The 27340-nt window shown below is 49.3% G+C and overlaps 10 protein-coding genes across 10 annotated transcripts; 4 read left to right on the top strand and 6 right to left on the bottom strand.

The window, feature by feature from the left end:
* Positions 1-848: 848 nt before the first annotated feature.
* Positions 849-1169, top strand: J4E92_010472 (uncharacterized protein; the record flags this gene model as incomplete). Its single annotated transcript, XM_051501809.1, has 1 exon — positions 849-1169. The coding sequence occupies one exon, from the start codon at positions 849-851 to the stop codon at positions 1167-1169; it is 321 nt and encodes a 106-aa protein (XP_051348044.1).
* Positions 1170-3038: 1869 nt separating this feature from the next.
* On the bottom strand, positions 3039-3380 carry J4E92_010471 (uncharacterized protein; the record flags this gene model as incomplete). The annotated part of the gene is made up of 1 exon (XM_051501808.1): positions 3039-3380. One exon carries the CDS (start codon positions 3378-3380, stop codon positions 3039-3041), a length of 342 nt encoding a protein of 113 aa, XP_051348043.1.
* Positions 3381-6887: 3507 nt separating this feature from the next.
* J4E92_010470 (uncharacterized protein) lies at positions 6888-8491 on the top strand (the record flags this gene model as incomplete). Its single annotated transcript, XM_051501807.1, has 3 exons — positions 6888-7556; positions 7894-8120; positions 8188-8491. 3 exons carry the CDS (start codon positions 6888-6890, stop codon positions 8489-8491), a joined length of 1200 nt encoding a protein of 399 aa, XP_051348042.1.
* A 30-nt stretch (positions 8492-8521) lies between these two features.
* Positions 8522-9500, top strand: J4E92_010469 (uncharacterized protein; the record flags this gene model as incomplete). Its single annotated transcript, XM_051501806.1, has 2 exons — positions 8522-8764; positions 9069-9500. The coding sequence occupies 2 exons, from the start codon at positions 8522-8524 to the stop codon at positions 9498-9500; spliced, it is 675 nt and encodes a 224-aa protein (XP_051348041.1).
* A 1466-nt stretch (positions 9501-10966) lies between these two features.
* Positions 10967-12551, bottom strand: J4E92_010468 (uncharacterized protein; the record flags this gene model as incomplete). Its single annotated transcript, XM_051501805.1, has 3 exons — positions 10967-11794; positions 12041-12107; positions 12304-12551. 3 exons carry the CDS (start codon positions 12549-12551, stop codon positions 10967-10969), a joined length of 1143 nt encoding a protein of 380 aa, XP_051348040.1.
* A 1712-nt stretch (positions 12552-14263) lies between these two features.
* Positions 14264-17480, bottom strand: J4E92_010467 (uncharacterized protein; the record flags this gene model as incomplete). The annotated part of the gene is made up of 5 exons (XM_051501804.1): positions 14264-15199; positions 15254-15465; positions 15517-15793; positions 16152-16191; positions 16243-17480. The coding sequence occupies 5 exons, from the start codon at positions 17478-17480 to the stop codon at positions 14264-14266; spliced, it is 2703 nt and encodes a 900-aa protein (XP_051348039.1).
* Positions 17481-18641: 1161 nt separating this feature from the next.
* On the top strand, positions 18642-20448 carry J4E92_010466 (uncharacterized protein; the record flags this gene model as incomplete). The annotated part of the gene is made up of 4 exons (XM_051501803.1): positions 18642-18968; positions 19023-19687; positions 19736-20000; positions 20050-20448. 4 exons carry the CDS (start codon positions 18642-18644, stop codon positions 20446-20448), a joined length of 1656 nt encoding a protein of 551 aa, XP_051348038.1.
* Positions 20449-20535: 87 nt separating this feature from the next.
* On the bottom strand, positions 20536-22109 carry J4E92_010465 (uncharacterized protein; the record flags this gene model as incomplete). The annotated part of the gene is made up of 3 exons (XM_051501802.1): positions 20536-21355; positions 21408-22003; positions 22056-22109. 3 exons carry the CDS (start codon positions 22107-22109, stop codon positions 20536-20538), a joined length of 1470 nt encoding a protein of 489 aa, XP_051348037.1.
* A 796-nt stretch (positions 22110-22905) lies between these two features.
* J4E92_010464 (uncharacterized protein) lies at positions 22906-23946 on the bottom strand (the record flags this gene model as incomplete). The annotated part of the gene is made up of 1 exon (XM_051501801.1): positions 22906-23946. One exon carries the CDS (start codon positions 23944-23946, stop codon positions 22906-22908), a length of 1041 nt encoding a protein of 346 aa, XP_051348036.1.
* A 1814-nt stretch (positions 23947-25760) lies between these two features.
* J4E92_010463 (uncharacterized protein) lies at positions 25761-26396 on the bottom strand (the record flags this gene model as incomplete). Its single annotated transcript, XM_051501800.1, has 1 exon — positions 25761-26396. One exon carries the CDS (start codon positions 26394-26396, stop codon positions 25761-25763), a length of 636 nt encoding a protein of 211 aa, XP_051348035.1.
* Positions 26397-27340: the final 944 nt, after the last annotated feature.

Raw genomic sequence — 27340 nt, 5'->3', positions numbered from 1 at the left:
CCCCCCCCCCCCCCCCCCCGTCGTTCCCATTCACATTCAGTACGTCCAGAACGTCATTGCTTAGCCAGACCTTCGCGGTATCCTTATTCGGGCAACTTATCAGCAAATACGCAGCCCTTGATCTTATCAACCTGGAGACTGTGCCAGAAGTCTTTGCTGTCTATGCCGTAGCGAGGAGGACATGACAACGTAGCTCTGCTACGCGGCGGGGGGTCTTGTATGGGGAGGAAGCGACGTTGGGTTGATGGTTGGTGTTGTGGGAAACCACGACGCAGTCGGAAGGCGACGTTGGTGCACGGAAGAAAGAACGTCGCACTCATGCGGCAGCGGGAAGCCGACTTTGGCACGCAGAAGGAAGGACGGCACGCTCATACGGCAGCGGGAAACTGACATTGTTCCTTCTGATTAGTGACGTCACGCTCGTCGAGCAGCGAGGACACAGGCGATACTCATTGGCTGCAGTACTGCAGAAAGTGAAAGAGTATCATATGCCCTAACTGTGTGTGGCTGAACCAAGAGTCGACCCCAATCCTTTCGAATGAGCGGTTATGCTAGAGTAATGTGCGCAGAATGGGTGGGGAGTGTGGCAGTGTCTACCATAGTTTCTCCCTCGGCAAGGCCTCGCACTTGCTCTATAAAACCCGTCGCGCTCCCCCTTCTGGATTTGCACCTCACACACTCCTGCACATTTGTATCCTATCTCAAAGCACGCACCAGGTGCTGACGTAGCCATCATGTTCGATAAAAAGGAGACCACTCCCCTTCTCCCTCTTGTTTCCTCTTCACCACCGCCATCCACATTTCTCACAGACATTCATAACCACTATATCGAAGACAAAACGAGCACAATGCCCAACTCACCAGTCACCCCATCGGCACCAGCAGGCCCCACCCCTCCTGCCACGCCAACCTGGGCCCAAATCGTCAATCTTTTCGAATCCACTCCACGATGGGTCAACCCAGCCAACGGCGAACGCAGCCAAGAAGCCCAAGCCAAGATCGACCATGACGACCAGGCAAACCAGCAAGCCAACAAGCAGACTGCATGGGCTTTGGTCTTTCTCATCGTCAAGGGCACATTCCTCCTGCTCATGATCTGGCACGCAGCCCCCCTCGCTAAGGCTGTTATCGACACTACATCTGTCCTTGCTAAGGACCTATCGGCTTAGGTGAGTCTAGCCACGCAGTTGTGAAGCAGAGGAACTATGCTAACGTCTTCTTCATAGAAAACCTTGAACGTCACTGCAGCGCGCGATGAATTGATCGACGACGTGCGTCACCACTTGTTCAACGCGGCGACCAACGAAGTACGAGAGAAATTGGTCGCAGAAATCCGGCACCTCGTTTTCAAACAGGTCATGGCCGCAATCGACGCACGCAACGCACGCAACGAAAGTGACGCTGTATTTCGAATTCAATGAAGCGGGTAGGGATGCTGGAGATGAAGTCTACGTTCAGATAGGAAGTTTATGAATTAGCACACAGCCTAATGACAAACCTTACTGCAAACAACCAACTTCTCCTCTTCTGTCCACTATTGTGAAGCTTCTCCCACCGACACCGTACACAGCCGTGTTCACGCCTCTACATACCCACTCACACACCGTCATGCAAGAGTAACCCCACCAACAGAGACAAGATACAACAAAATTGTGTTCAGCATAGCGCTAGTAGTTTATATGCTCCTTGTGTAGAGACAACGTCGTCTCCGCGATCCCTTGCGCCGACGCAGTGATACATGTCGTCAGTGTATGTAGCCTCCTCGATGAAGTTTGATTCGACAGTGCGAAGCATTCCAACAGGATCTCACCGTCCAGCTTGCGGAACTCATCCCCAGAAGAACGTGGGATCGGCTACTGCTGGTATAATAGGCTACGGAGCCGTAGGGTCTGGGGTTGTTGTGATATGGGGTGGGCATACGCCGGGGGACGATGTCGCGTACCCACTGGGTGGTCGTGATCACGACCTCATCGGTACAGAAAACTGACAATGCCCTAGGACCGAGTTTTCCAGCAACGGATGGTTTGGCACGACCTAAAAGCCAGGCTGAACGACATAAACCACACCATCAAGCTGCTCATGTTCCCGACAACGAAACCGTAGCACACCGTACCGACCGTCTTGCCCTTCGCAGGAAGTACAAGAAGTGCCTCAGGGTGCACCAGTATCACATTCGTCAGGGAGCTGTAGCCCAACTCGCCGAAGCAGAAGAAGCTCTTGATACCGCATCTCGCCAGACAGATTACTCGACCACCGCGCTTCAGGGTCTCCGCGATCAAGTGAGAAACCTTCAGCAGTACCAGGAAGGTCTGCACCCTACCGAGCCGTGGTCTTTTAGAGAAAGAGATCGCCAGCTCTCAAAAGTGCCGAGCACTCCGAGGCTACAGAGTCAGGGCGCAGTTCTGAGGTGGCTGATATCGACGATGGCGATGATAGCGAATGCACCCCACCGAGCCGTGATCGTTTAGAGAAGACAATCACCAGCTCCTCCGACTCCAAGTCACCGCCCCGGGGCCTGCCCCTTCCGTTATTCTTCAAACACAGAGAGTGCGAGAAGCTGACATCTACCTCGTCGTTCGCCGGAATAACGACAACACTGGGGCGAGGAGACTCCGGTTAACTCAAACAGCGCTGTAACTCACCGTCTGCACTCGATTACGAGCTGCAAGGACATCGATTTCCAACACATAGCATGCAAACTTCACCATAGAATGCAGGATCATATCATAACCGAAGAGCTTTGCAGACGCCTATGGATGACAGCCACTCGTGGAGAGCATCTATACATGGACGGCCCTATCAAAGTCGAGTGATGCGTCTGCCGCAAGACGACAAGTACTTGCGGATGGGCGCCTCTCTGCCCCGAAAGACCTCTAGGAGTCTACATCGACCTCCAGTCTTCGTCTGCGAGTATCTTTAAAAGCACCCGAGAACAGGATAGAGTTCAGGAGTATGATTGAGATGATCAACGGAGGGCGGTGATGGATTTCCATGGCCGCAGTTTGAAACAAACTCACCACGCAGAGCGCACCCGGATCTTATCCAGGCAGATCAGGCGCCTTCCGTGCTTCCGCTGTCAAAATCTCGTACTCTTCTTCCCGCTTGTCTAACTCCGTCTGCCTCCTCTCATCACGAAGAAGTCGACCCGTTGACGTGGAGTGAATCGGATAATCCTTCGGCATCATGCCCTTGGGTCTCGCCGCTGGTGTGCCATCCGACGCGGTGGCCCAATATCCATTCTTGTGTTCATTGGGGAACTCTCCCCATCCCATGTAGTACAACATGACCGAGAACTCGATACCCCGGCTTGAAGTTTCGTCTTCGCCTCTGGGCAAACCATCGTCGGCGCCTAGCACGTGGAAGTTTCGCATCTCCGCCATGTGAGGAGTAGGTGTTGAGGAGGTTCGACGATCGGGTCTTATTCAATGAGTTGTGAGACGATGTCGTTCTGTGGGAGTTATGTCGCCTTCGCGGTCCCTTGCGCCGACACGATAAGACGTGTGATTGCTGTATGTAGTCTTCACGATGAGGTTTGGTTGGATAGTGCGAAGAGTGACAGCAGGATCTTACTTCCCGGCTTATTTATCCACCTACCCTTTGTCCCTGTCGCCCACCACGTCTCTAACGTTATATTCCGCCATGTCTTCCACATCACGATCCTCGAGCTAGAGCTGCACAAGCATCCCTCTGAAGATAGCATTGCCACTTTATGGGTAATATCTCAGTGTGAGCTGCGAAGCATAGGCCGGTAAGCTACCGCTGGTGCGTCATCCCACGGAGTTGTAGGGTTTGGAGTTGTTGTGGTATGGGGTAGCCATACGCTGCGGGACGATGTCGGCGCCGTATCCGCTGGGTATTCGTGCCCACTAATTGTGGATTTTCCGTGAGGTACTCTGGCAAGGATGTGTTGCTGGCGGGTGTGTCGCGTCCTTGGCGAAACAAGGCAAAAGCCTGCTTCACCATGGTGTCTTCAGTGTCTGAAATACCGTTCAGAACATCCTCAACATCCGGGCTAACCTCTCCATCCTCGGAATCGTCCTTGAGATTCGCGAGATTGCCGTCTTCATTGTCGTAATTATCTTCACTCTCACTCTCATGGGACGATCCATCGTTGACATCACGACCCCGGCCGTGTTCGGCCTAATGAGTGGTACTCTGGGTATCCATATATCCAGTGTATTAAACCGCATGTTGCCAGAGGTCAAAGTCACTCCTCGGTTTTAGCTTTAGGGTCATCACTACCTATAATAAATAATTTAATTATATTAATACTACTAGTTCTATTAAGTACTTATTACTTATACTTATATAATAACTAAGATATAAGTACTTATTACTACTTACTTATACGCTAATATTTTATTAATAATTTAGTTATTACTATAATATTTAAGTATATCTAAAAAGCTAAGTTTACTTTTATTTAAAACTTTTTAGCTTATTATTCTTTTTAAAAGCTAAGTTAGAGCTTATTTCTTACTTTTTAACTAAGCTTTTACTATAGTATTATTTATAATATTATTAATATTTATTTATTAAGCTATATATATAAAAAGCTTTTACTTTATTTATTAAATTACTTATAAAGTAATCTTATATTTTAAAAATAAAGTCTAACTTTTTATATTTTATTCTATATTTTATTAAATATATAAATTAGTACTTTATACCTAATTTTATAAACTCTATTTAGTAAAAAAATATTAAAAAACGTCTAGCTTCTAGGTTATCTTAGAATAGCTAGAAGATTTTAAAATTTTAAGATATTTAGTATATATTACTATTAGCACTAATACTTATATAGACTACGCCTATATATATTTATATACTCTCTTTATATAGTAGTTAAGAACTATATAATATAGTAGTAATAGAAATACTAGTACTTACTAGGCCTTATAGTATCTATTCTCTAATAACTATAATATAATAACTATTTTTTTATAGCTTAAGTCTTAATAAAAGTTATAGTAGTTTATTATAGCTACTATTTAATAAATAGTATTTTACTATATAAGGTAACTTATAAATACTATATTCTTACTATTTTAGCTCTTATTATTTTTATAAAGTATTTTAGCTAAAGTATTTTTTTATAAAAGTATAGCTTTTTATAAAGCTAAAAAGAAAAGTAGATTTATTATTTCTTTTACTTTATATACTTAGTTATAAATAATAATATAGTAGATAACTAGTAGTATTTTATTAGTAAGATTATTAATAGAATAGTCTTTAATAAAATAGTTTTTTTAGTTTTTTTTTTTTATAAGTAAGAAACTATAACTACTAAAAAGCTTATATATCTTACTAATAAGCTTCTTAAAAGTAAGGCTAGAAAAAAGAATAATAGAAAGTTTTACGCTAGCTATATATATAATAAAGATAATAAAAATAATAAAGATAATAAAGATAAAAATATTAAAAATAGAAATAATAGAAATAGAGGTAATAGAAATATTAATAAGTTTAGTATATAGCTTTATACTAGTAAAGTAGCTCTTTAGAGCGCTTATAATAGCCTTTAGTATAGTATAAATATAGTAGTTTATAATAGCTTCTATAATAGCTTCTAGAATAATAACTTTAAAAGAACTTATAAAGTAACACGTTTAAAAGAAAAATAATTAATATAGTAATAATAAAAAGCTTAATTAAGCTTTAGTAAGTAAAGTAATATAACTAGTAATAAGATTAGCTTTAGACTTACTAACGCTAGAAAAACTTATAAAAGAAGTATAAGTAAGAATATAGTTAGAGCTTATTTAGTATATATATTAGTATAGCTTTAGTATTAGATTTAAGCTACTATTTATATCTTTAATAAGTCTTTAGATTTCTAATTTATTATAAGTAGTAAAATAAGAATAAAGAGTATATATATAGTAGAAGTATAATTTTACTTACTAAAAATTTTAGTATTTTATTACTTTATAATTTATAGCTTTATTAGTTATAAGCTATTAAGAATATATAATTATATTATAATTTACTTTACTATAAATAGATATTAGTATTTATAAAATAGTTATCTTACTAGCCTAAATTTTAAAAGCTTTAACTACGCTAGAGATAGTAGTACTAAAAATCTAAGCTTTAGCTTATCTAACGTCTATACCTCTAAATATAAGATTTTAACTTTTTTAAAATACGTCTTTTTATATACTAGTAATAGACTTTACTTTTTTTAGACTAGCTTCTACTATAAGATTATTAGTTTACTAATAAATTAATAAATAAATATATAAATATTTTTAGTATATAATAATATCTTTAACTATATACTTAGAACTTTAGTTTAAGCTATACTATATTAAGTAAGTTAGCTATAAGTTAAAGCTAAGTATAAAGATTTTATTAATATAGTAGTTATTATTTTAGCTTTATTTTTTATTATTAAATATATTATTTTTTTAAAGCTAAAAGTTTTTTTTTAATATACTATTATAAGTAGTAGCTTTACTTAGAAAATATTTTATATTTAAAGTACTATAAAATATACTATACTACTTATAAAATATAGCTATACTAAGCTTATAACTTTTTTTAAAAACTTAAAAACTTTTTTAAAAACTTTTTTATAACTAATTTATAAGTATTTTATTTATATAGAAATATATAAATAATTAAATAATTATTATGTTATCGCTACCTATAAATAAGGTCTGCTTGGCCTTGCGACCCTGTATGTGAATGCTATGCCATGTGAGAAGTTCCGCGAGAGGAATACGAACGATGGAAACAACGAACGAAGTTGGCTCATGACGGTGCGGGGACACGACAACGTACGATAAGAATACACCAGGTTCAAGGAAATCGCGGCCGTACTGGACGGCCAAAGGAACAACGGGTACAAGGGCCCTCTACCCATTCGGGGTAGTTACCCCAGTATGCTGCTTCGGTACGCTCTCATCATCGCCGCTGAGATGGGTAAGGCCAGTCGATCGCGGTCTGAGACCTTGAAGGCCATGTGCGCACTGGAGGCTGAGAAGAGGATGGGTCTTACTGGAACTCCCCTCGAAAATGATTACGACGAGGTTCAAACCCTCATGAAATGGCTAAGGATCCAACCCTGGAACGACATCAAAGTATTTAATGACTACTTCGTCACCAAGAAGCCGAAGAAGACCAAGGCGAAGACCCTCAGGGGCATAAGAAACGCGATCCTCTCCACGAGCCTACGGGCCTGCTTCTTCCCTCTCGCAATCGACGACACCTTCAATGGAGGTCGCCTCGTTGAATTCTCGCGACACAGCGTGAGAAACACGAGATTGACACTACCGACGGCCGAGGCGGCGCACAAGAAAGAGACAAGACCCATTTGGGGTAAGCAGAAGGGGGGGAAGGACAGAGAGCGGTGGTCCGACAAACTCCGTGTCTGGGCCCTGCCAGAGGTCCTCAAAGCACGCATGAAGGTCGTTCACCCAGGAGTGGCCGCCGGGGTGTGGACGCCAGGACGGTCTCCATCTTCCGTATCCATCCAGACGGCCGGTGGGGGCTTGGAGCTGGTAGATACTGTCAGGCTATCTCTTGCGCAAGAGCTTTGGGACGATGGGGAAGTACTGGTGGTAGACGTCGAGTAGCGATACCGTCACCGTCTCCTTTACCGCGTTCGATCACGTTGCAACGCCCAACGCTGTCGTGAACCACGAGGGCGAAGGCTACGTGAACGCGAGTCACAATTTACTGGGAACTGTGATAGAGGGGCGCAAGACTCCGATATATTAGAGCTGGATCAACAGATGACCGAAAGAGGTGCCAGAGGCATACATTGGCCAAATCGCGAGGGAGAAGAAGCGCATCCAGCCCCCAGGAGCCTGTTCATCAGAAGGTTATAAAGCCGTTATGGAGTAGGTGGAAGCGCGCGAGAGACAAAACCTTAGCGAAGATGATGAGGGAGCGAACCTTGCCAAAGATTCTGAGAGCAAGGATGAATATGGGGGTGCGAAAGACTTTGAGAGGCTCGGCCTTGACTTAGAGGCGACCATGGGTCTGGCTCACGAGAACATCTTCCTAGATATGAGCCACAAGCAGGCGCGACAGCGTCTCTTGGATGAAACCAAGGACGACTGGAGCTCTGCACGCATCAACATGCTGACGCAGCAACTCGTCCCCATTCATGAGTCGGCCACGGAGGGCAAGATCATCGTAGCAGATGAGTTTCTGCGGTCTTTGGACGTAGTCAGCAAGTCTCGACTTTGTGGAGTGGGAGAGCCTTACCAAAGGGGAGGCCTACATCGACATGACCGCGAAAGAGTCCCGCAAGCAACTGCTGAAGGAGACAGAGAATGATTGGCACTCCACACGAATTGACAAGCTGATCGAGCAGATTTTCATCCTGCACGAGCCCAAGAGCGAGGGGAAAATCATCAACACTGATGAATTTCTCCAGACTCTAGACGTTGTGTCCAACGCCTTAAAAGCAACGGGCATCGAATTCCTCGAATTCAACGGCCACATGAGCTTGAAGGAGAGGGACGCTATGCGCGAGTGATTCAACGACCCCAAAGACAAAGTCAGGGTCATGCTGGCGACCATTCAGTGCTTTGGTTTGGGCTTGAACCTGGTAGAGGCTACAGATATGTTCATCCTGACCCCAAGGTGGAACCCTGCCATTGATGCCCAGGCCGCCTCGAGGATCAACCGGATCGGTCAGAACCGTCAGGTGACTATCTGGACGTTTTATGCACACAACCCAATTGAGCGCTACGTCGGAAAAGAACGGGAGAGGAAGAAGAAGGCTGTTTTGACATTGGATCAGAAGGGGGTGAGTGAGCGGTTGAGGAGAAAGATGGAGAGTCTGACCGAAGCGAAGTCTCGTTGTAGTTGTAACGGCCATCCCAACTCTCATGAGCATCTCCAGAATCAACTACGTATACCAGAGGCGTCTGGAGGCGGCCGAGGCCTCACACTCATCCAGGCAGCACAGGTCCCGCCCCTCGAACAGGCGCATCTAGCCAGAAACCACCGCCGCCGGGGCACAGGCTGCCGCCTGAGTGAGAGAGTCCTTCAACACAGCCGGTAGGTATTCGCGAAAGAAGTTGCATGTGTCTTGTGCTGCTAAAGCGCAGGCGATCGCCCGAGTGAACAGGATTAAGCAGAACTCAGAGGTCACTGTATGGGCATGTGAGTCGCCAAACTCTATCGAGGCGTACGTCATGAAAACCCGAAAGAAGAAGAAGAAGAAGAAGAAGAAGAAGAAGAAGAAGAAGAAGAAGAAGAAGAAGAAGAAGAAGAAGAAGAAGAAGAAGAAGAAGAAGAAGAAGAAGAAGAAGAAGAAGAAGGTCAAGTTGGCGTGGCACCATAATAGTGTGAGCAAGCATCTAAGAAACCAGATAGCAAATCTAACAGAGGAGGCGTTCCGCCACATTCTCACCAAGTTGCGAGTCGAGGGGGCAGCTAGCAACAAGAAGGCAGCAAAGGCGTCACTGCTGGATGGCGGCGGCTTAGTGGCAGGTCACCGAGGTGAGGGTGCAAGTCGTAGCAAGACGAGTCTTGTATAGCGGCAGATAGCATAAGCTTGTTCAGGAAGTAATTTGGTAGATCCGGCCCGAGTCCTTTGTCGCGAGGGGTGTTGTGAAGTGCAACCGACCAATCAAGCTACGGCGAGTAGCTAATGGGGCGGAAGACGACTTTGACTGGATACGAATAGCGTTGGGACCTCACGAGAGTGCGTGGAGGCGACAATGCCGTTGAGCAGAGAGAATTAAGATACTATAGCCTAGCGACAAGCTTACAATGTGCCCGTGAATAATTGTAACGCAACCTGACCAATCTTGTCGCTAAAACCAAGTACAACAAGCGGTTTCGTAATAGTTGAATAACTCTGGAGAAGATCGCAAGCTTGTGGAAGACCACCCGGGCATGGATGTGATCTCCGGCCAAGGAAGTACAAGAACGGCGATTGCCCTCTGGTACCTTCCCTCCTCACCCACCCACGACGGTCAAGGTTACCTCATCTTGCCGCGAGCTCGCCCTGAATGGTGAAGAGCTCAGAGATAGGGCGAGCGTCGAGTAATGTTGAGAGTAGTGAACACTGGAGCCATGACCGATATCATGGTCGGAAGGAGTTGACGAATAGAAGCAAGCTTGTACCTCTTCGGTGAGTGCTACGTCGCTTTCAGGCTGTGAGGTGCCAAAAGCGATAGAGTGTCACTGAGGAGTTATCGGCTGCGCACTTGCTTGTATCGGATCTTGTGAGAGAGCTAAAGGGCTACGTCTTCCTCACGGTCCGATGAGATAAGCTGTACAAGGCGTCACTAAGGCTTTGTCGGCTTCTAGCTTACCTGAGCCTGCCGCCTGGAGACTTCACTAGTGAGATGTCGGCCTCTCACTGGATGAGAGTAGTATCCGCGCTCTCCTCGAGGCCAGTCTCCTACGCTATCTCGCTCACTGGGCTTGCACAGAATGACCTGTACTTACCGGCAAGCGCGACTTCCTCCCTACACCATAAACGTAGTAAACACTTCCGTTCCAACCCCTCACTCCCTATCACGTAAGAAATTTGCCATGCCGCGTCCTTCTTCCTCATCATCATCGCTCTCTCGAGCGCGCTTCCTAGTCCGCATCTTCTGGCTTGGGGCACCCTGGACCCACAGGATCATGTGGGAACCGGGGGGATTAGAGGGTAGAGGATCGAATCAGCGCGCTTAAACTCTGCATACGCGAGAGCCTTGTTGTCGGGGAAGTCAAGCGAGCTTCGGACGAGAGACTTGGTCGCCGAGCTCTGGCAAACTGCTGTCGCCTTTATAGGTTCTAGGATGTACTGGGACACGAGGTCTGTGAGCTAGACGGGGTTCTTGTGGTATATGCTACGCAGTGTATTATACTTGCGATTTCTCTCATTCGTGAGAGTATCTTTTCGTCAAGGTCGTCGATGTTGCGGAAGTCGTGAGTGGCTCGTTTCGCTCTGCGTCATCGTAGTACCATGGGGTGAAGTGGATTATATGCTACGCAGTACGGCGTCATCTCATTCGACATGAGTGACACCGTCTCTGAGCGCCGGGGCAGTTTCTAGTGCTGCTTCGGCACCACCGAGCTCCAGTGCCACTTCTGGGTGGTTGTGCCCATGTGACTTCGGATCGCCTTCTTGTACGCTCAGCAGCGAAGGGCGCGGCCGGCGAGCGGCGGGAGGCGCGACTGCCTCCCCATCCGAACCAGATCGAGATGCCCGCCAGGTCGTGGGAATGATGCCTTCTCCATGGCCACGGAGGGAAGCGAGCTCGTCCCAAGCGCCCTGAAGTTCAACTTGTGTCACGCCGACTTTTGTCGACAAGTCGTCTAAGGCATCTTCTGCTGTCGGAATCTCCGCCTCTGCCCCCAGACGGACGTGTTCTTGATAGGCGCGCAGAGCTTTCTTGTACGCTTCGCGGCGCGTGCGGCGTTGTACGCTATTTCTAGGCGTCTCGCCCTCCGGGATTAGCTTCAAGAGCTTTGACATGCGGTGGAGGTTGTTGATGATAACTTGGTAATCTGACCAGCATGTCTCGCCCTCGACAAAAGCTTGAAGCCACGACGAAGTTCCAATCCAGCTGGTGGTGATGGTGGCTACCAGTTTCTTAATGATACTCTCGAGGTGTCCGGCATTCGCCTGCGGGCCTCCGAGGATTGTGCTGTAGTGGATTGAATTGATTTGGGAATATCTAGCCATTACAAGCTTCATCATGTTGCGTTGCACCTTGTTGCTGTTGAGCTGACCTGCTGGGAGATTCTGCCACTCGTTTACTGCTCTCGCAGGGTCTCGTTCATTCAGATCCGACATCTTGTCTTTCGGTATAGTATTGACAGTGTCGACAACCTTTTTGATTGTATGCTCCAGCCTCCCGGCTTTTGCCCGTCGCGGGCTCTGAACAACGTAGGTGGTTTTGTAGTAGCCAGAGTCCACTTTGGGATATCACTCTGTTACACACCAACCGCATCGTATCCCTCTGGGTCTTCGATGTTATTCAGTCAGTCTCTAAGCATCCGCTCGTAGGCCTCCGCCTCTCTCGAGAAATCTCACTCGCTAAGTTCTAACCGTATTGTAGGCTTGGAGGTCACCCACCTGGGTGTGCTCGGTATGGATCCTGACTGCTTTCTTGTATGCGCGCTGCAGAGCTCGGCGGTCGGTCCTGTGCAAGGGAGTCTCATTTTGCTGTGGTATCTTGAGCATGAGTCGAAAGCGGTTAAGATTGTTGATATGGGCTTGGAGATCGTGCCAATCAGTCTCTCCCTTGATGTAGCCTTAGACCCAAGAGAACTGGCCGATCCAGCTGGTCTGCATGGTGTTTACCATGCTGACTACAGCCTTCACGTCCTCACTCTTACTGTCGTTTTGGCTCACGCCCAGAATAGTTGGGTAGTGGACCGGGTCTACGGCGGACCATCTCCCCGTTATCAACTTGACCGCGTTTCTCTGAGTTCATAGTGTTGACCGTCTGACCGATCTCTGCTGTGTAGAGGTCTCCTGCCCTTGATGGCTCGCGTTCTTTCAGATTATCCATGCGGTGAGCTGGGAGAACGGGGCGGCTGATCGGCCCAAGATAGTATGCTGGTGAAGAGGGTAGATTGTTCATGATGGAGATTGAGATGATGTGTGGTAGATGTATGTGGTATATTACCGAAGAGAATTCGTGGTATTGTTTGTCTAGTCTTGCTAATAGTAAGTTCTCTTGTGTAGACTATGAAACGAGATAAAGTGCAAGCTGGGCAAGTGTAGAAATAATCTCGAGGCATACGATGCTGGGGAAACGAGGTGGGACGCTTCGCAAGGTCAATCCTAGAAGCATTCACAGCACTGCTGTCGTACAGTTGCATCGAGTAAACTATCACGTATACTTATATCTCACTTGTGCAATACAAAGTGCGGGGCTTTAGCTTCTTTGTAGGTGTCCGGCTCTGGCTTTGTTCTACGACGCCGTCGACACCAACCTCTGTTCTCTTGAGCTCTCAAGACTAGTTCTGAGGCATCACCACTACGCCCTGAGGGCAAGCCAATCCCGTAGAATCGCGCTGCTCTGCATAGTGATCCAGGTCAACAATGTACCCAGTATGTGTCGGATATAGTGTTCTCAGCCCATTCACCCTCGGAATCCGGACAACCACCGCTGACGCCGAGCTTGTTCTTCAGCCTGTTTCTGGACTTGTTTCTGGGCTTCTTCTTGGGCTTCCCCTATGCGCTGTCTTATTTTCTTTTTTAGGCTCTCATCCCACTGCGCAACCTTTTGTTTCATGTCGGCCGCCCACTCCGCATCTCTTTCTTTCTGCTTCGCATCTACTTCTTGTTGCTCAACCTTATTGTTGTGTAGATATCGGTCTTGAATCTTGCGATAGTCGTGGACGACGAATCTTATTTGTTCGCGAGTCAAGGTAGACCAGAACTATTGAAGGCGTTAGTAGACTGCATTCCTGTGTAGAAAGTACGACTTTAGGAAAAGGCTTACCGGTTCAGTTGATGTTGCAGCATCGGTTGATGAAGCGGCTGTGATCGCTGAAGCAGCCTCGATTGTCGGCATGGCGTTGGTCGCTACCGGTAGCGTAACGGTGACTGTAGTAGGCGCGGCTATGGGTAGCGTGACCGTGACCGTAGTAGGCGTGGCCGTCATCTGGACAGCTTTCGCTTCTAGCGCACATGAACAGCGTTCGGGCGAAGAAGATGGCAGAAAGCCACATATCATGAAGGCGGCGAAGGTGAGCAAAACGACAATAAACGTTCCGATACATGTGTTCAACTCGCGTTCGTGATCCTTCTTCTGGTTTTCATTCTGGTCCTGCAGGTTCCTATTCTGGTTCTGAAGGTTCTTATACTGGCCCTGAAGATCATTCATAGTCTGTCGATGGAGATCTAATCTGGCCTGAACTTCCTGCGCTCGCTTAACGAAGTATGGAGCTGACCATTCCCAGGATGTCGTCTGGGTTGCGGATGTGGCTTGAGCCGGGGATGTGACCTTTGCGTTTTTGGTCATGGCTGCGTCTGGTGTAGATTTGATTGCTTTGTGTGATAAAGAACACAGAGACAGCCTGTGTAAGAGTTAAGATATTTAGGAGGGAGGAAGAGCGAGATCGCTGTAAATTCAAAAAATCCAGAAGTTCATACTCTGGTTCTATCCACTCCATTCCATGGTACTGTGTCGACTTGGAGATAACGAGCCATCCACACCTTCCACAATTCACACGATTTATTGCGAATGAGAAGTATCAAAACTCTGAGAACCTATGTCCCTTTCTGTTTTCCATTAAGGTCGGCTATCTTTTGTCCCACCAAGGTACCTTACTAATCGCCTCATCATTACAATTCATCCCTCTCGTTACCGTCTTCTCTCGCAATACTCTTCGCCTCGAACTGATCGTCCTCTGGCGCGATTCTTCGTAGTCGGAAGACGCGAGCAGCGTGACTCTTGACGTCTGCCTTGAGCCTACCACCAGCCTCAACAACGCCGATCTTCTCGCCAAAGAGTCGCGGGTCCTCCTGAACCAGACCCTTGGCGTAAGGGGTCTCGGTAGCATTGTACCAATTTGCCTTTGACAGGATCGATTCTCTCTCCGTGTGCGAGGCCGCTGCGAGGAGCTCTTCCGCCGTCGCTTCGGGCATGCGATGGGCCCAGAGGTCGTGGATGGCCCAGTCGTATTTGACGTGGGGCGCTGATCCACCAGGTCCGTACGGGATGAAAATCTCAGCGAGAGAGACGCTCATCTCCATGTCTTTGCCACCAGCGTTGAGCAAGATCACGACTTCATCGCCGTTCTGGAGGTGGCCTGCCCACACGTGCGTCTCGCCCATACCCCACTCGTCTTTCGCTACACCTTCCGTATCCCTTCGAACACGCGTTACGCTGCGTCCATGGGGATCCTGGCTCAGCGCAATGATGGCTGGGTTGTTGACGATGGTGAGAGCGGAAGCTGGCATGTTGCGCAGGTCGTTTCCGAGGAAGAGAGGAGACTTGATGGCGGCCCAGAGAGCAAAGTGCGCTTTGTACTCTTCGTCGGTCATGCCACCTTGGCCGACCTCGAGCATGTCCAGATCGCTCCATCCACCAGGGATGCTACGGTCGGCAAAGGGAGCGACTTTGTTGAGGATGAAGAGTACCGAGCAATGTGTGCCGGGTGCTACGCAGTTAACGTCGCCCGGTGATACGGTGTTGCATCCGCAGAGATCATCGGGGCGAGAGAAAGAGTCGTAGATGTCGCCGGTGATGCGCCAGCTGTTTGAGATACTCATTCCCCACTATTAATGATAAGTGTTTGAACATTGTTGGATGTGGTATCAGGTGGTGCTTACTGTGTGGACAAGATCCTCTCCCCAGTTGCACAGATTGAGGAGAATGTTCCTTCCTGTTGATTTCAAAGCATCTGACATGACTTTGAAGCGGTTGAATGAGACCGAAGGTGTGCCAACACGACCCATGTGGTAGCAGCTGTCGTATTTCAACATATCGACACCCCAGCTTGCAAAGCTTTCTGCATCGTCGACCTCGTGATCTAGCGAGCCCTCTACTTTGAGTCAGTTTGATGCAAGAGGCATATTTATCTGATCCATCTTACCAAATCTCGCACACGTCATTTCACCAGCGCTGCTGTACATGCCAAACTTGAAGTCTTGGCTATGGAGATGATCTGATATGGACTTCAAGCCGTTGGGGAACTTGTCGAGAGCCGGTTGAAGTTTTCCTTTCTTGTCTCGACCCTTTGGGTTTTGCCAACAGTCGTCCAGTACGACATAGTTGTAACCCAAGTCTCGCAAGCCTAAGCTCACAATCTGTGCGGAGGTTGTAAGGAGTAGGTCTTCGGAGACGTCGCATCCAAAAGCGTTCCAGTTGTTCTGATATTATTAATGACAATTCAAGAGTAGGATACGAATGTCTGACCCAGCCCATTGGAGGGGTAGTAGCGAGGCCATTGTTGATCGCTGTCGCGCTGCCCAGCAGCGTCGTGACCACGAGAATGGTGCTGCGTGATAGAGTCATGACTTGAGTGCGAAGGTGATTCTTGCTTCAAGCAAAGAAGCACAATTCAGACTCTTAAACAGCTTTACACGTGTGTACTACTTCGAGTGGACCGCAAACGTGGGCGGCGGACCCTGTCGCCAAGCCCTGGCTCTCTTGGGGCTCCACACTCCAGGAAAGCTCGTAAGTTTCGCGACGCTAATTTCGGCTCCACCAGCTTGAGCCGTAATGAACCACTTCGCTGCCGTCCTTGTTCTCCAGGATTCCCAGCGTGCTGCTCAGAATCTCGGTCGCGCAAGATCACATGGACAGGCCTGAATAGCACGACAATGGGGATTGCCTGCTCAATGCGAGCAACGCTTCGTACTCGGGGTCGTTGTCCCTTGGCTCGAGCTCCATGTGAGGGGCAAATTGGACCAGGAAGCGCAACAGCCACCGATCAAGCACAAAGCTGGTCTCTTTACTTCGGAGACAGGTCTGGTGGAACGCCCGAAGACGACTCATTGCACCGTCGACACTCGGCCAATAGGTCTTCAGTCGCAGGAGTATCTCGAAGTTGCGTTCCAATCTGGTCTTTGAGATGCGTATCTGGCTTTCGTCACCAGAAAAGAGCAAGGTGTGGATCTGAACGGTGGAAGCAACGACAAGGATATGCGACACTGCCGGATACAAGACTTCGCTCCCAGGCGTGGACTGTGAGCGGTAGACGAGGGCGCAAAGTCGGGCGGCATGTTGCTTGCAGGCATCAGCATATCGTCCGGAGTCGGGTGATGCTTCGATTGAAGATGACAAGAATTGATAGTTCAGGAGCAGTCCGTAATGGTAGTAGCCGAGATACACAGCTACAAACATACGCCCAAGGCCACGCGATGCGAAGGCTGTCAGGTTTGCTGGCGTGTCACGCATATGGTGCGGGACTTCCTCCAACCAGACATCAAGATCGCGGGATAGTTCGCGTATACCTTTCTCAAGCGGTAGGCCTTCAAGGTGTTCTGACACGCACAGTCGATTGAAGTCGATGATCCTCGCCAGAATCCGATTGAGCTTGATCATCTCCGCGAGAAGAGGTGAGGTGATGCCATGCGTTTGGTCGCTGATAGCCCCGTCGTTCATCATAGAGAACGGTATCTCATCAATTGGAAGAGGTACAGCAGTGTCAAATGGCATGATTCGCGGTAGTCTCACTGCAGTAGATGACCAAACGTCTACCATGCACAGTGTCCACCAAGTTCTGATGTTGACTTCGCGTTCTACCAGACTTGTGACGGGTCGATTCGGTAGATCGAGGGCCAGACAAAGTCGTCCACCCATGCTGTAGTACATGTTTTCGACATCGGTCTCACCACCCGCGGCAGCGTATGCTCCCAGCAAAACGCATGCTTGAATTGTGGTAGGTGTGAGGTCGCGCATGTTGAACGACCTCTCGCTTGCCTTGCGGTAGACCTCGCCTCTTTCTCTCGGATCAGTTCCGTCGAAGAAGCTGTCGGTAGAGAACCTGGCAGCCAGCGCACATATCGCGAAAAGCACAATGGACGGTACTCGGTTGTTTACGACATCGTCCATGAACGACGCCTTGTGATACATGGAATGAAACTGGTCGTGAATGTAGTCGAAGTATAGCTCCACCAGCGCCTGCCTCAAAGCAGTCGGTGGCAGATCGTCATGACCTTGATTTGGCAGTGCTTCCGCTTGGTCTGGGAGAGCGCGATGTACCCGACTCAGTTCTTGAAGTCTAGCCCGGCGTTTGGCATAGTAACCTCCCTCTGGGGGGCCTTGGAGACACTGCAGACCATGTGACAAGCAATACTCGCATGCCGTTGCGAGCCCGCCTGTTGGGTAGATGCATTTCCGGCGTCGGGTACTTCCAACCGAATTAGCGGTCGCTCGCCTCCACTGACAACGTGCAAGATGCTTACCGGCACGCTTGGCAGGCGGATGGTTTGCGCATAGCTTGTCGGGCTTGCGCAAGAACCTGGGGATGAAGTGGATGGAACGTGAATGGAACGTGGAAAACTCATGTGGAAAGCTCAGGTCGGGGTCAGAAAGCCGGTCTGCTTGGCTCGTGCAGACACATTGCCTCGGCTAGCGTGGCATCGGAAGTTGGAAACACGCTCGGGCTGACAACGGGCAGTTCTCCCAAACAACAACAATACTGTGGTAACTTTCATCCAGGAATTTGTCCTCCTCAGAGCATTACGTTGCTTCGATCGCCTTATGAGAGCTCGCATGTTATGTTATAGCGCATAATGAGAAGAAAAGGATTCCTTCCAGGGTTGCTGCGAGTCCTTCTTCTGGGCCCTGGCTTTCTTTGCAACACTAGAGTCGGGACGGGCCCGCCAAGTGACGATAGCGGCGGAAACCTCAAGGAAAACTTTCTTGAAATTCTCTCGCGATCTGGTGCCCGGGCAAACCTCGTCGGGGTTCTGATTGGCTTCATTTGCGCACTCGACGCCTCGTCTCCCCATGGGCACTCTTGTCCTGAATGTCTTTCCCCGCAACTCACCGCGGTCTTGCCCTATTTCGGTCATTACCGGGGCTTAGCTTCCCAAGCTCTCGGGCTAGCCATTTGACTCCTGTAATGGGTTCGTCTGTCAGGCATGCATACCACAGCGCTGGGGACTATATAGACCGCAGATCCGTACTTGTGGTTAATCTGCATCTTCTCAACCCATCAATACCGAAGACCCATCTTTGATACCGGGCATACTCTGGATTCAATTCGATATGGGTTCAGTAGAGAAGACTACTGGCCATGTGGCCGCCGAAAGGGTCACCTCGACACAAGGACACAACACCGGAGACGACACCAACGCAGCTATCAACAATGAGCACAACATGTCCGTCCGACAGTCCTTGAGGTTCTGGTGGAAGGCCATCGTCTTTTCTTTCGTCATTTCGCTTTGCGTTGTGATGGAGGGATACGATACCAGTCTCATGAACAAATTCTTCGCCTTCCAGCCCTTCCGTAACAGGTTCGGCGATGAAGTCGATGCGGATGGCAACAAGCTTGTGTCTGCGAGGTGGCAAACCATCATCCTGAACGGAACTCAGGTACGTAGACTCTTGATGAGGATGTCGACTGAACAAACTCTAACACACGCATAGGTTGGATGCATTCTCGGTCTCATCATCAACGGATACATCACTGAATGGATCGGATACAAGAAGACCATGATTGCCAGCATGCTGTTCATGACTGCTGCCATCTTCATCCCGTTCTTCTCCACAGGATTGGAGATGTTCCTCGTCGGAGGTATCATCCAGGGTCTTCCATGGGGTGTCTTCCAGACACTTGCAATCTCGTATGCTGCGGATCTCTGCCCTATGCATCTTAGAGGATACATGACCTCGTGGATCAACATGTGCTGGGTCATTGGCGGTCTCTTGTCCACCGGTATCCTCACTGGTCTGATGCAAAACACCACTCAATGGGGTTACCGCGTTCCTTTCGCTCTCCAGTGGATCTGGCCCATTCCCATCATCGCGGCTACCTTCCTTGCACCAGAATCGCCATGGTGGTTGGTGCGACAAGGTCGCATTGATGAGGCCAAGCAAGCTATTCGCGCAATCACGACACCCACTGAAGGCATCGAGTTCGATCTTGATGCACACGTCGAGATGATGGTTGTCACCGATCAGTACGAGAAGCAAGTCGGCTCTGGAACCAACTACTGGCATCTGTTCCAAGGAAGCGATCTACACCGTACCGAGGTCTCTGCCATGGCTTTCATCACTCAAGCTCTTTGCGGTGTTCCCTTCATGGGCTTTGGGTAAGTTTCCCTATCGTTGTCCAAACAAACATATACTGATTTTACCAGAACCCAGTTCATGCAAGGTGTAGGCCTCAGCCAGAATGATTCTTTCCATCTTACTATCGGACAAGACTGCCTGGGTCTCGTTGGATGCTTCATCGCCTGGTGGATCATGACACGCTTTGGTCGACGACCTATCTACCTCGTTGGATTGACTGCCATCTTCATCATTCTTATGATCGTCGGTTTCATCGGCCTTGCACCACCGACCAACAAGAGCGCCAGTCTTGCTGGAGGTGTTTTGATCATTCTGATGATCTTCTGCTTCCAGGTAAGTTTTTGTATTCCCTAAGCCACTAGACCAAAGCTAACACAATCAGCTCTCTCTCGGACCCATCTGCTACTCTCTCGCCGCCGAAATTCCATCCTCGCGCCTCCGTGTCAAGACCGTCGCACTCTCTCGTGCTTCCTACAACTCCATCGTATTCGTTACAAACACTATCATGCCAAAGATGGTTGGCAAGAACGACTGGAACTGGGGCGCCAAGGGTGGCTTCTTCTGGGCTGGAATCGCGCTTCTGTTCATCCTTTGGGGATACTTCCGTCTTCCCGAGGCAAAGGGCTTCACTTACTCTGAGTTGGATCTCATGTTCGAGCACAAGGTTTCCGCACGCAAGTTTACCCGCGAAGCAGCGGATTCACTGAAGCCTGCTTTGACGGAGACTGCGATGCAGTATGAGAAGCAGAATGGTGTTGAGCGCGTTGAGTCGCATGCATAGATCTTAGTCAAGTTGGTTGTCAGACATCTTGGTCACTTATGCCGCGACTTAGTAGGCTTTCATGCTCTACAGAATAATATGCTATCTTTAATAACTGAACTCCCTGTTCATTCCCGTCGCATCCGGTCCCAAGCGTTGCAATCTCTTGTTTCGCCACTGGTAGTAAAACCTCAACCCAACACAGCCGACAGCAACCATGACCAACATTCCAAAGTTCGTCCAATGGCCAGTAGGATATCCTCGCTCTTTCTCGTTCGCCTTGTAGATCCATACGCCAACAATTTGACCTGGAGCTCCCCAAGAGACATTCAATGCAATGGCCAACCCTGCAGCAGCGGTGCTGTGCATATTGTTGCTCAACCAACCCAGCAGTGGTGGAATACAAGAGAAAGCGCCACTGGCTGCAACAATCAGACATCCATAGCGCGCATGAAAAGATTCAGCCGGAAGAAGGGCCGATGCCAGAAAGCCAATCGCTCCAATGGTAGCCAAGACAGCGGAGTGCAATGCGCGGGCGTTGAAGTAGTCCGATGACCAAGCTGTGACGATTGAAACCACGTATGCGACGGCGTAGGGTGGTACTGTCATTAGCTGCGCCTGGAGGTTTTCGTAGCCCAGACCTGCAGTAATCGTCGGAGTGAAGAGAGAAAGCGAGCTGAACGGTGCAGAGATGCCAAAGTAGATGATGTAGTGCACCCAAAGTCGGCCGTCAAGTAGGGTTGCCTTTGCGGTTTCCCAATTCAATGATGGCGCATCGCCTTTTGAGCCTTCTTTCTCGAGCCGCGCGACCGCTAATTCGCGCTCGGATGTTGATAACCAAGAGGCTTCCTCGGGATAGTCTGGTAAGAACAGCCAGACAGCTACTGACGAGACGCAGGAAGGAATGCCTTCCAGGATGAATAGCCACCTTGTAAGATGTCAGTATATGTGCCACATGCGTGCTATACAGCGCGACTCACCTCCATGCCGAAAGGCCCTGAACCTGCTTCATATGCCCAACGCCATATGCGATCGCTCCTCCAAAAGCACCCGCGAGCGTCGCACTCGCTAAGATGATAGCAACACGCATACTCCTCTCTTGCGCACGATACCAAAACGTCAAATAGTACACCAACCCCGGGAACAATCCCGCCTCAAACATGCCTAGCAAGAACCGCACAGCCGTAACAGTCGCATAGTTGTTCGCGCCACCAAGTCCAATTGTGCACGCACCCCAACCAAACATGAGAAAAGCAATCCAGCGACTGGGTTTCAATTTCTTCAGGAAATAATTGCTGGGCACTTCGAACACGGCGTAAGCGACAAGAAAGACCATGAGCGCAATTGTGTATTGGTAGTTCGTCATGTTGGCTTCTTGCAGGAGGGATTCTCCGGCGTTGGCATTGAGGGTTTTGGCATTGCCGATGTTTGATCTGTCGAGGAAGCAGAGGAGGTAGATTCCTGCTGTGAGGGGGATGATGCGAAGGTCTTGTTTCCAGACTAGGGCGCGAACGGCTGTATTATCGTAATCGCTTGCTGCATCTATGTGTTGAGAGTCCTGGGAGTTTTTGGAGTCCTGTTGACGGTGTTAGAGAGCAAATCATGAACATCGCCGAATGAATTCATACCGAAACCCTCTGCAAGTCTTTCTCGCACGCGTCGACATCGTTCGGAAGCGCCATCTTGCCGTCCGCCTGCCCGTTTTCTCAGAAAAGACAATGTCGCAACGCAGACAGAGAAGCAGCAAGCAAGGCTGCAGACGAAGCAATATGCAAAGACATTGGCACCATCTTAAGCGCCACCAAGCAAATGCTTAAATCGCTTACCGCCCTTCGGCTTACCATCTGTTGACCCTTTGGATTAACGGAAGAAGGAAGGGATGAGCGGGCTAATGCGGTTTCGTCAGTAAGCCCCGCGCTGGAGAGAAGTTATGACTAGCCGAATGGCCCGAATCCCCAACGATGTCCCTGACAGCGCGTTATCTCAACAAACTTTCGACGAAGTAGAGCTCGAGAGATGCGCACTCGTCCCAGACTAGGATCTAGTCTTGTTTCGCAATAGGTATTAGAGTTGTACACTGATGTACGAAATACGAAAGTGTTTCAAGACAGAGTCGAACGCGTCATCGCAATACCGTGGTGATGGCTCTTCAGTACCATTGCTCTTATATGCGACTTTACGGACCGGTCGGCCTCCGAAGTCGAAAGATAACGCGTCGCATATTCCAGTTTCGTCTCTTTCACAGCTATCATCACATGGAAACGGGTTCGCTAGACCGAGGCTCTGTTTCAACAAGCTAGATTCGATCGAGGTACACATCAGGGCAAGCTTGCTGCACAGAACGAGCGGAAGATCTGGAACCATTTTGATACTTCTGGGTGAGTCCTCGTATTGCTGCAATGCTACTCTATCTATCACAGGTCCTTAGAATATTATCACAAGCTGCTTTGTCCACGCACCGAAGAGCTTCCCTCAAATCTACTCGCCCAGGTTCTGCTGGAAGAACGCGGTGAGCCTGTTGAACGGGATCAAGTCGACGCGATCGTACAGGTCCACATGCCCGGCGCCCGGAATCCAGATCAACTCCTTCGGTTCCGCAGCAGCGTCGTATGCGTCCTGACTGAACTCGCGAGAGTGTGCCATGTCGCCGGAGATGAACATCACTGGACGGGGAGAGATGCTATCGAGGTCGCTGAAGGGGTAGAAGTTCATGAACTTGGTCTGGCTGGAAAGCGTCGGGTACGTGGTGAGGTTTGGCGCTGATCCTGCAGGTGTGAACTCTCCGCGAGACGTGCGATAGAAGTCGTAGAACTCGCGTCCCACTGGATCGGTCTCATTGGTGACTGCCTGAGGAGTTCCGCCGGTGTACTCCGTCTCTCCACCACTGGCTTCAACCCAGCGCTGCGCCGCCGCGGTCGCGATGACCTGCTTACGCTGTTCGAGGCTCTGAGCTCGCTGTAGACCGTTGCGGGTTACTGCGCCCATATCGTACATGCTTGCTGTTGCGATGGCTTTTATGCGCGGGTCGATTTTTGCTGCACTCAGAACAAATGAGCCGCTGCCGCAGATGCCAATGGCACCAATTCGCTCGCGGTCGATGTAGTCCTGGAGGCCTAGATAATCAACCGCAGCGCTGAAGGTCTCGGCGTAGACGTCAGGATGGACGACATTGCGCGGCTCGCCGTCACTGCCGCCCCAATACGAAACGTCGACTGAGATAGTGACGAAACCCTGCTCAGCCATCTTCGTAGCGTACAGGTTGGCGGACTGTTCCTTCACAGCCCCCATTGGGTGGCCAACAACGATGGCAGAAGCATTGATGGTGCGATCGAGGTTGTCGGGTAGAAAGAGGTTGCCAGCGACAGTCATCTGGTAGAGACTGGGGAAGGTGATCGGCCACATTGTGACGTTGTCGCTGCGGTAGAAGTTGTTGGCTCCATATGACATATTTTGTGCCGTAGCAGGAAGCATCTGAAGAAGGGCCACGAAGGCTACAGATGTGACGGCGAACAGCGGCATCTTCTGAACGTTGAGATGGTAGAATGTATGCTGAGTCGATTGGCGTGGATGCGAAAGCTATGTGTGATGCTCTTCACAGTCGCAACACACCGTTCTTATATCTCATCAACATGAGCTCCAGTAATCTGCACTGCCATGTCTTGCGTCACCCTATCTCATGGATATTGTGTTGAGACCAGGGCGTAGTGGGCGTTTTCCTCCGCCCTTCTCTCGCCGCTGAGCTTGGCATGCAAAGAGCTGACACGACGATGGCCGAGATATGTCGGGCAGCACGTCCGCGCACCAAGGTTGATAATGAGAAAGGACTCAGGACTCCTATACTAGTGTCGTTAATTCCTTGGTTGGCGCCAGGTCGATGGCAAGCAGAGATAGTAATCAAGGTGACTAGTACATCAGTAGAGGCAGGAGGTTCAGGATGACAAGACCAATGCAATTACCGTACGATGCTCAGCCACGCTAGAAGGTGGTGCTTGCTGTTGCGCGTTCGATATTGTTTCTGTGAAAGTGACGTCTTGGCTCACTGCAGCCAGCTGACAGCCTTAAGTCCATCCGCCACTAAGTCGAGATAGGCTTAGCCTAAGGAGGCTGCACGTGCATCACAGCCCTGGGCTGGCCGTCGTCTACCAAGATTCTGTGCACGACCATCATCATCCTTTGATTTCATCATCGCAAGTCGCGGGGCTGCCAATATCCATCACAGACTATGCGCTGCTAGTTATCGCGTGCGAAGAAGCACAATCTCCAAGGCTCTCATTTCCCGAAGAGCTTTCCCGTCGAATCGCGTCCATGCAGCGGCCACTCCATCACGCTCGTTTCGCGTCATCCTTCGCTCTTTGACAAACTTCCGACGATGATGCTCTATTATTATACAGATTACGATACGGCACCAGCCATGGGATTGTAGCGAGATTGTCGTCGGTCAATGAGACCTTCAGCGCTTTGTACAACAAAGTAACAATGGCACCCGACGATATGTATCAGTAGTCCTTTACGCTATCTTCACAGTGCAGGAATGGGTCGATTTAAAGTCGCGCGCGCAAGTTTACGATCTACAAACCAGATAGCCCTTCCTGTACCGATCACGGACTTCCCAGCCGAGCATCATCAACATCATGGCTCCTAACTTCATCGCAGAGCGCGTTGAGCCTTGCCAAGGCCTACCTGTCCACATCCTGATGTGTGGCCACACCGTCCAAGCTTCCTTTCTCCACCTGAAAGAGTCATCAAAATGCGCACCGAACTGCAGAGACGTCAACATATGCACGCATGCCGAGCCAAACTTTCTCTGTCCTACATGCTATGCATCTGAACTTCACCGCAACTACCGCCAATTCATGGATGACTGCAAGGCCGAGAATACGAAAGGTCTATATCCTGAAAACCTATACCGTACTATAGAACGTACCGACGGAGTTTATAACGCACTTGACGATTTCGAAAACCAAGAGCACTCCCTTTGGTGCGAAGTGGGCCTGGGAAAGGTAAAGTTTGAGAAGGCTGCGGTCATCAGCTACAAGAGGAAGATCGAAGCAAGAGGGTTGCGGGAATGCAAAGTTGTGAATGCTGAGTGCGCATAGAATGTTGATTGGACATGAGACGGACGTAGCGCTGCCTTGACGGTGATGCGAGTCTAATGCCTGGGCTTTCAGACCGCGCCATCTTGATTTCAGGTATTCTTTGCTATTAAATATATAACAACTCCGTCACGGCATACATTGCCTCCATCAACATCGATCTCATCAACGACGGCTAGCTTCGTCGGCGACCAGCTCTTATCGCTCATTCGTTAAAAGTTTAACGCGACAAAATCATCATCAAGTCCTATCCTCGTAACGTAGATCCCAGTTCGCCTTCGTCTTCTCCCTATCGTACTCCTTCCCCGCCCAGGGTGTACCACAAACGTGCAAATGAGCGTACGGCGTTTTGTCGAACATGACCCAGGCGCCCTGGTCGCGAATCGTATCCGGAAACCCATCACGTTCAGCTTCGAAAGGCCATAAAATCATATAGTGCGGCCCGATGGGAATAGCTGGGCTCGTTCGGTCTGCCGGATTCGTGGTAGTGTGCTGATTTGCTCCGCACAACATGTATATGAGACCTGGCGCAGTGTTCGTGGGTGCCGGCTTAGCGGCATAGGCATCTTGGATCCATTGGAGACCCATGGGGTCGGCGCACATCGGGACATTGCCGACTGTGTTCTCGTTTCCAGGGAAGGCTGTCCAGTGGTTTGTTCCCTCTCGTAGTATGACTAGTTTCCGATCGGGGCCCCAGTGGCTCCAATCGGCGATGGTGGCATTCTTGGTGATGGATATGGGTCCAGACGCCAGAGCGCGGTTAATCTTGCAAGCTAATGCTTCTTCTTCTGGGGTAGGTATCTCTCCTTCTCCTCGAGGGGTCAGAGGATTGGGTACGCAGCACTGAAAAGCGCTGTTGTATACAAAAGAAGCCATTGGTAGATATTGGAAAAGTTGTGTATGGTATCTTGGTGCTGTGGGAAAGCGACAATTTATATACTCACCAGGAGAGGGAAGGTTTGGACCGTTCTGATGGGTACATGTTGACTAGTGATCGCGTCCGAATGCACATGTCGAGTGACCCCGAATTCCAATGCGAGAAGCGGGGACTGCAGTCGTCGAGAGTTTACGACTATTGCGACATCCGTCGATCCGTCATTTCGACCGACGCGTCCCTGCGAGGATAGGACCTCGTGCGGCACGGTGGCAACAACGGTGCAGTCTTCTCAATGCGCTGGTGCCGACAGTACGCGATATACAAAAATTCCGCGTTCTTTGCCTCGAGTTCCGGGGAGCGCGCGAAGATGCGGTGTTTGATGTTTGGGGCGTGCAGACGCGTGGACTCATACCTCCATGGGCAGGTACGCACAGGCCACATTGCTGTGCGGACGGAAACCTGGGTAGACCTACATCGCTTTGACTTACAACATGCACCAGACGGATCGCAAGTCTAGTCGCCCAGCAAACACCGCTGTCTACTAACACACGAGAAAGTCCAGTATCTAGATCTCTACTACTCCCATCGCTAGCACGCAGCTAGGCGATGATCGTCAGGGAGGGGTCAGCGACTGACGTAGACACCATCGAACACCTCTAACAGCGTGACGACTGATACGACTAACATGACCTCGGGAGATTGAATGGGCATAACTTACGGCCGTAAACGGTCTGAACTCCCTCCGTACCTCACGCTTTACGCTTTACTCCACAGAATGACCCATTACCTAGATAGGATTCTGCTGAGTAACACGGTACACAGAATCGAAGCTAGCGCTTACCAACATGATGCTATGAAATGCCTAGGTATAGAGTATCCCGGATTACTGATCGAATTCACTTTAAACTTCTTCCACATCCTGATGCTTACGAAACATTGAAGC

Source organism: Alternaria infectoria (genome assembly GCF_024043175.1).
Source record: "Alternaria infectoria strain BMP 0036 chromosome Unknown scaffold_36, whole genome shotgun sequence".
Classification (NCBI taxonomy): domain Eukaryota; kingdom Fungi; phylum Ascomycota; class Dothideomycetes; order Pleosporales; family Pleosporaceae; genus Alternaria; species Alternaria infectoria.
Note: the sequence above shows the minus strand (reverse complement) of the source record. Positions and strands in the feature narration are given on the sequence as shown.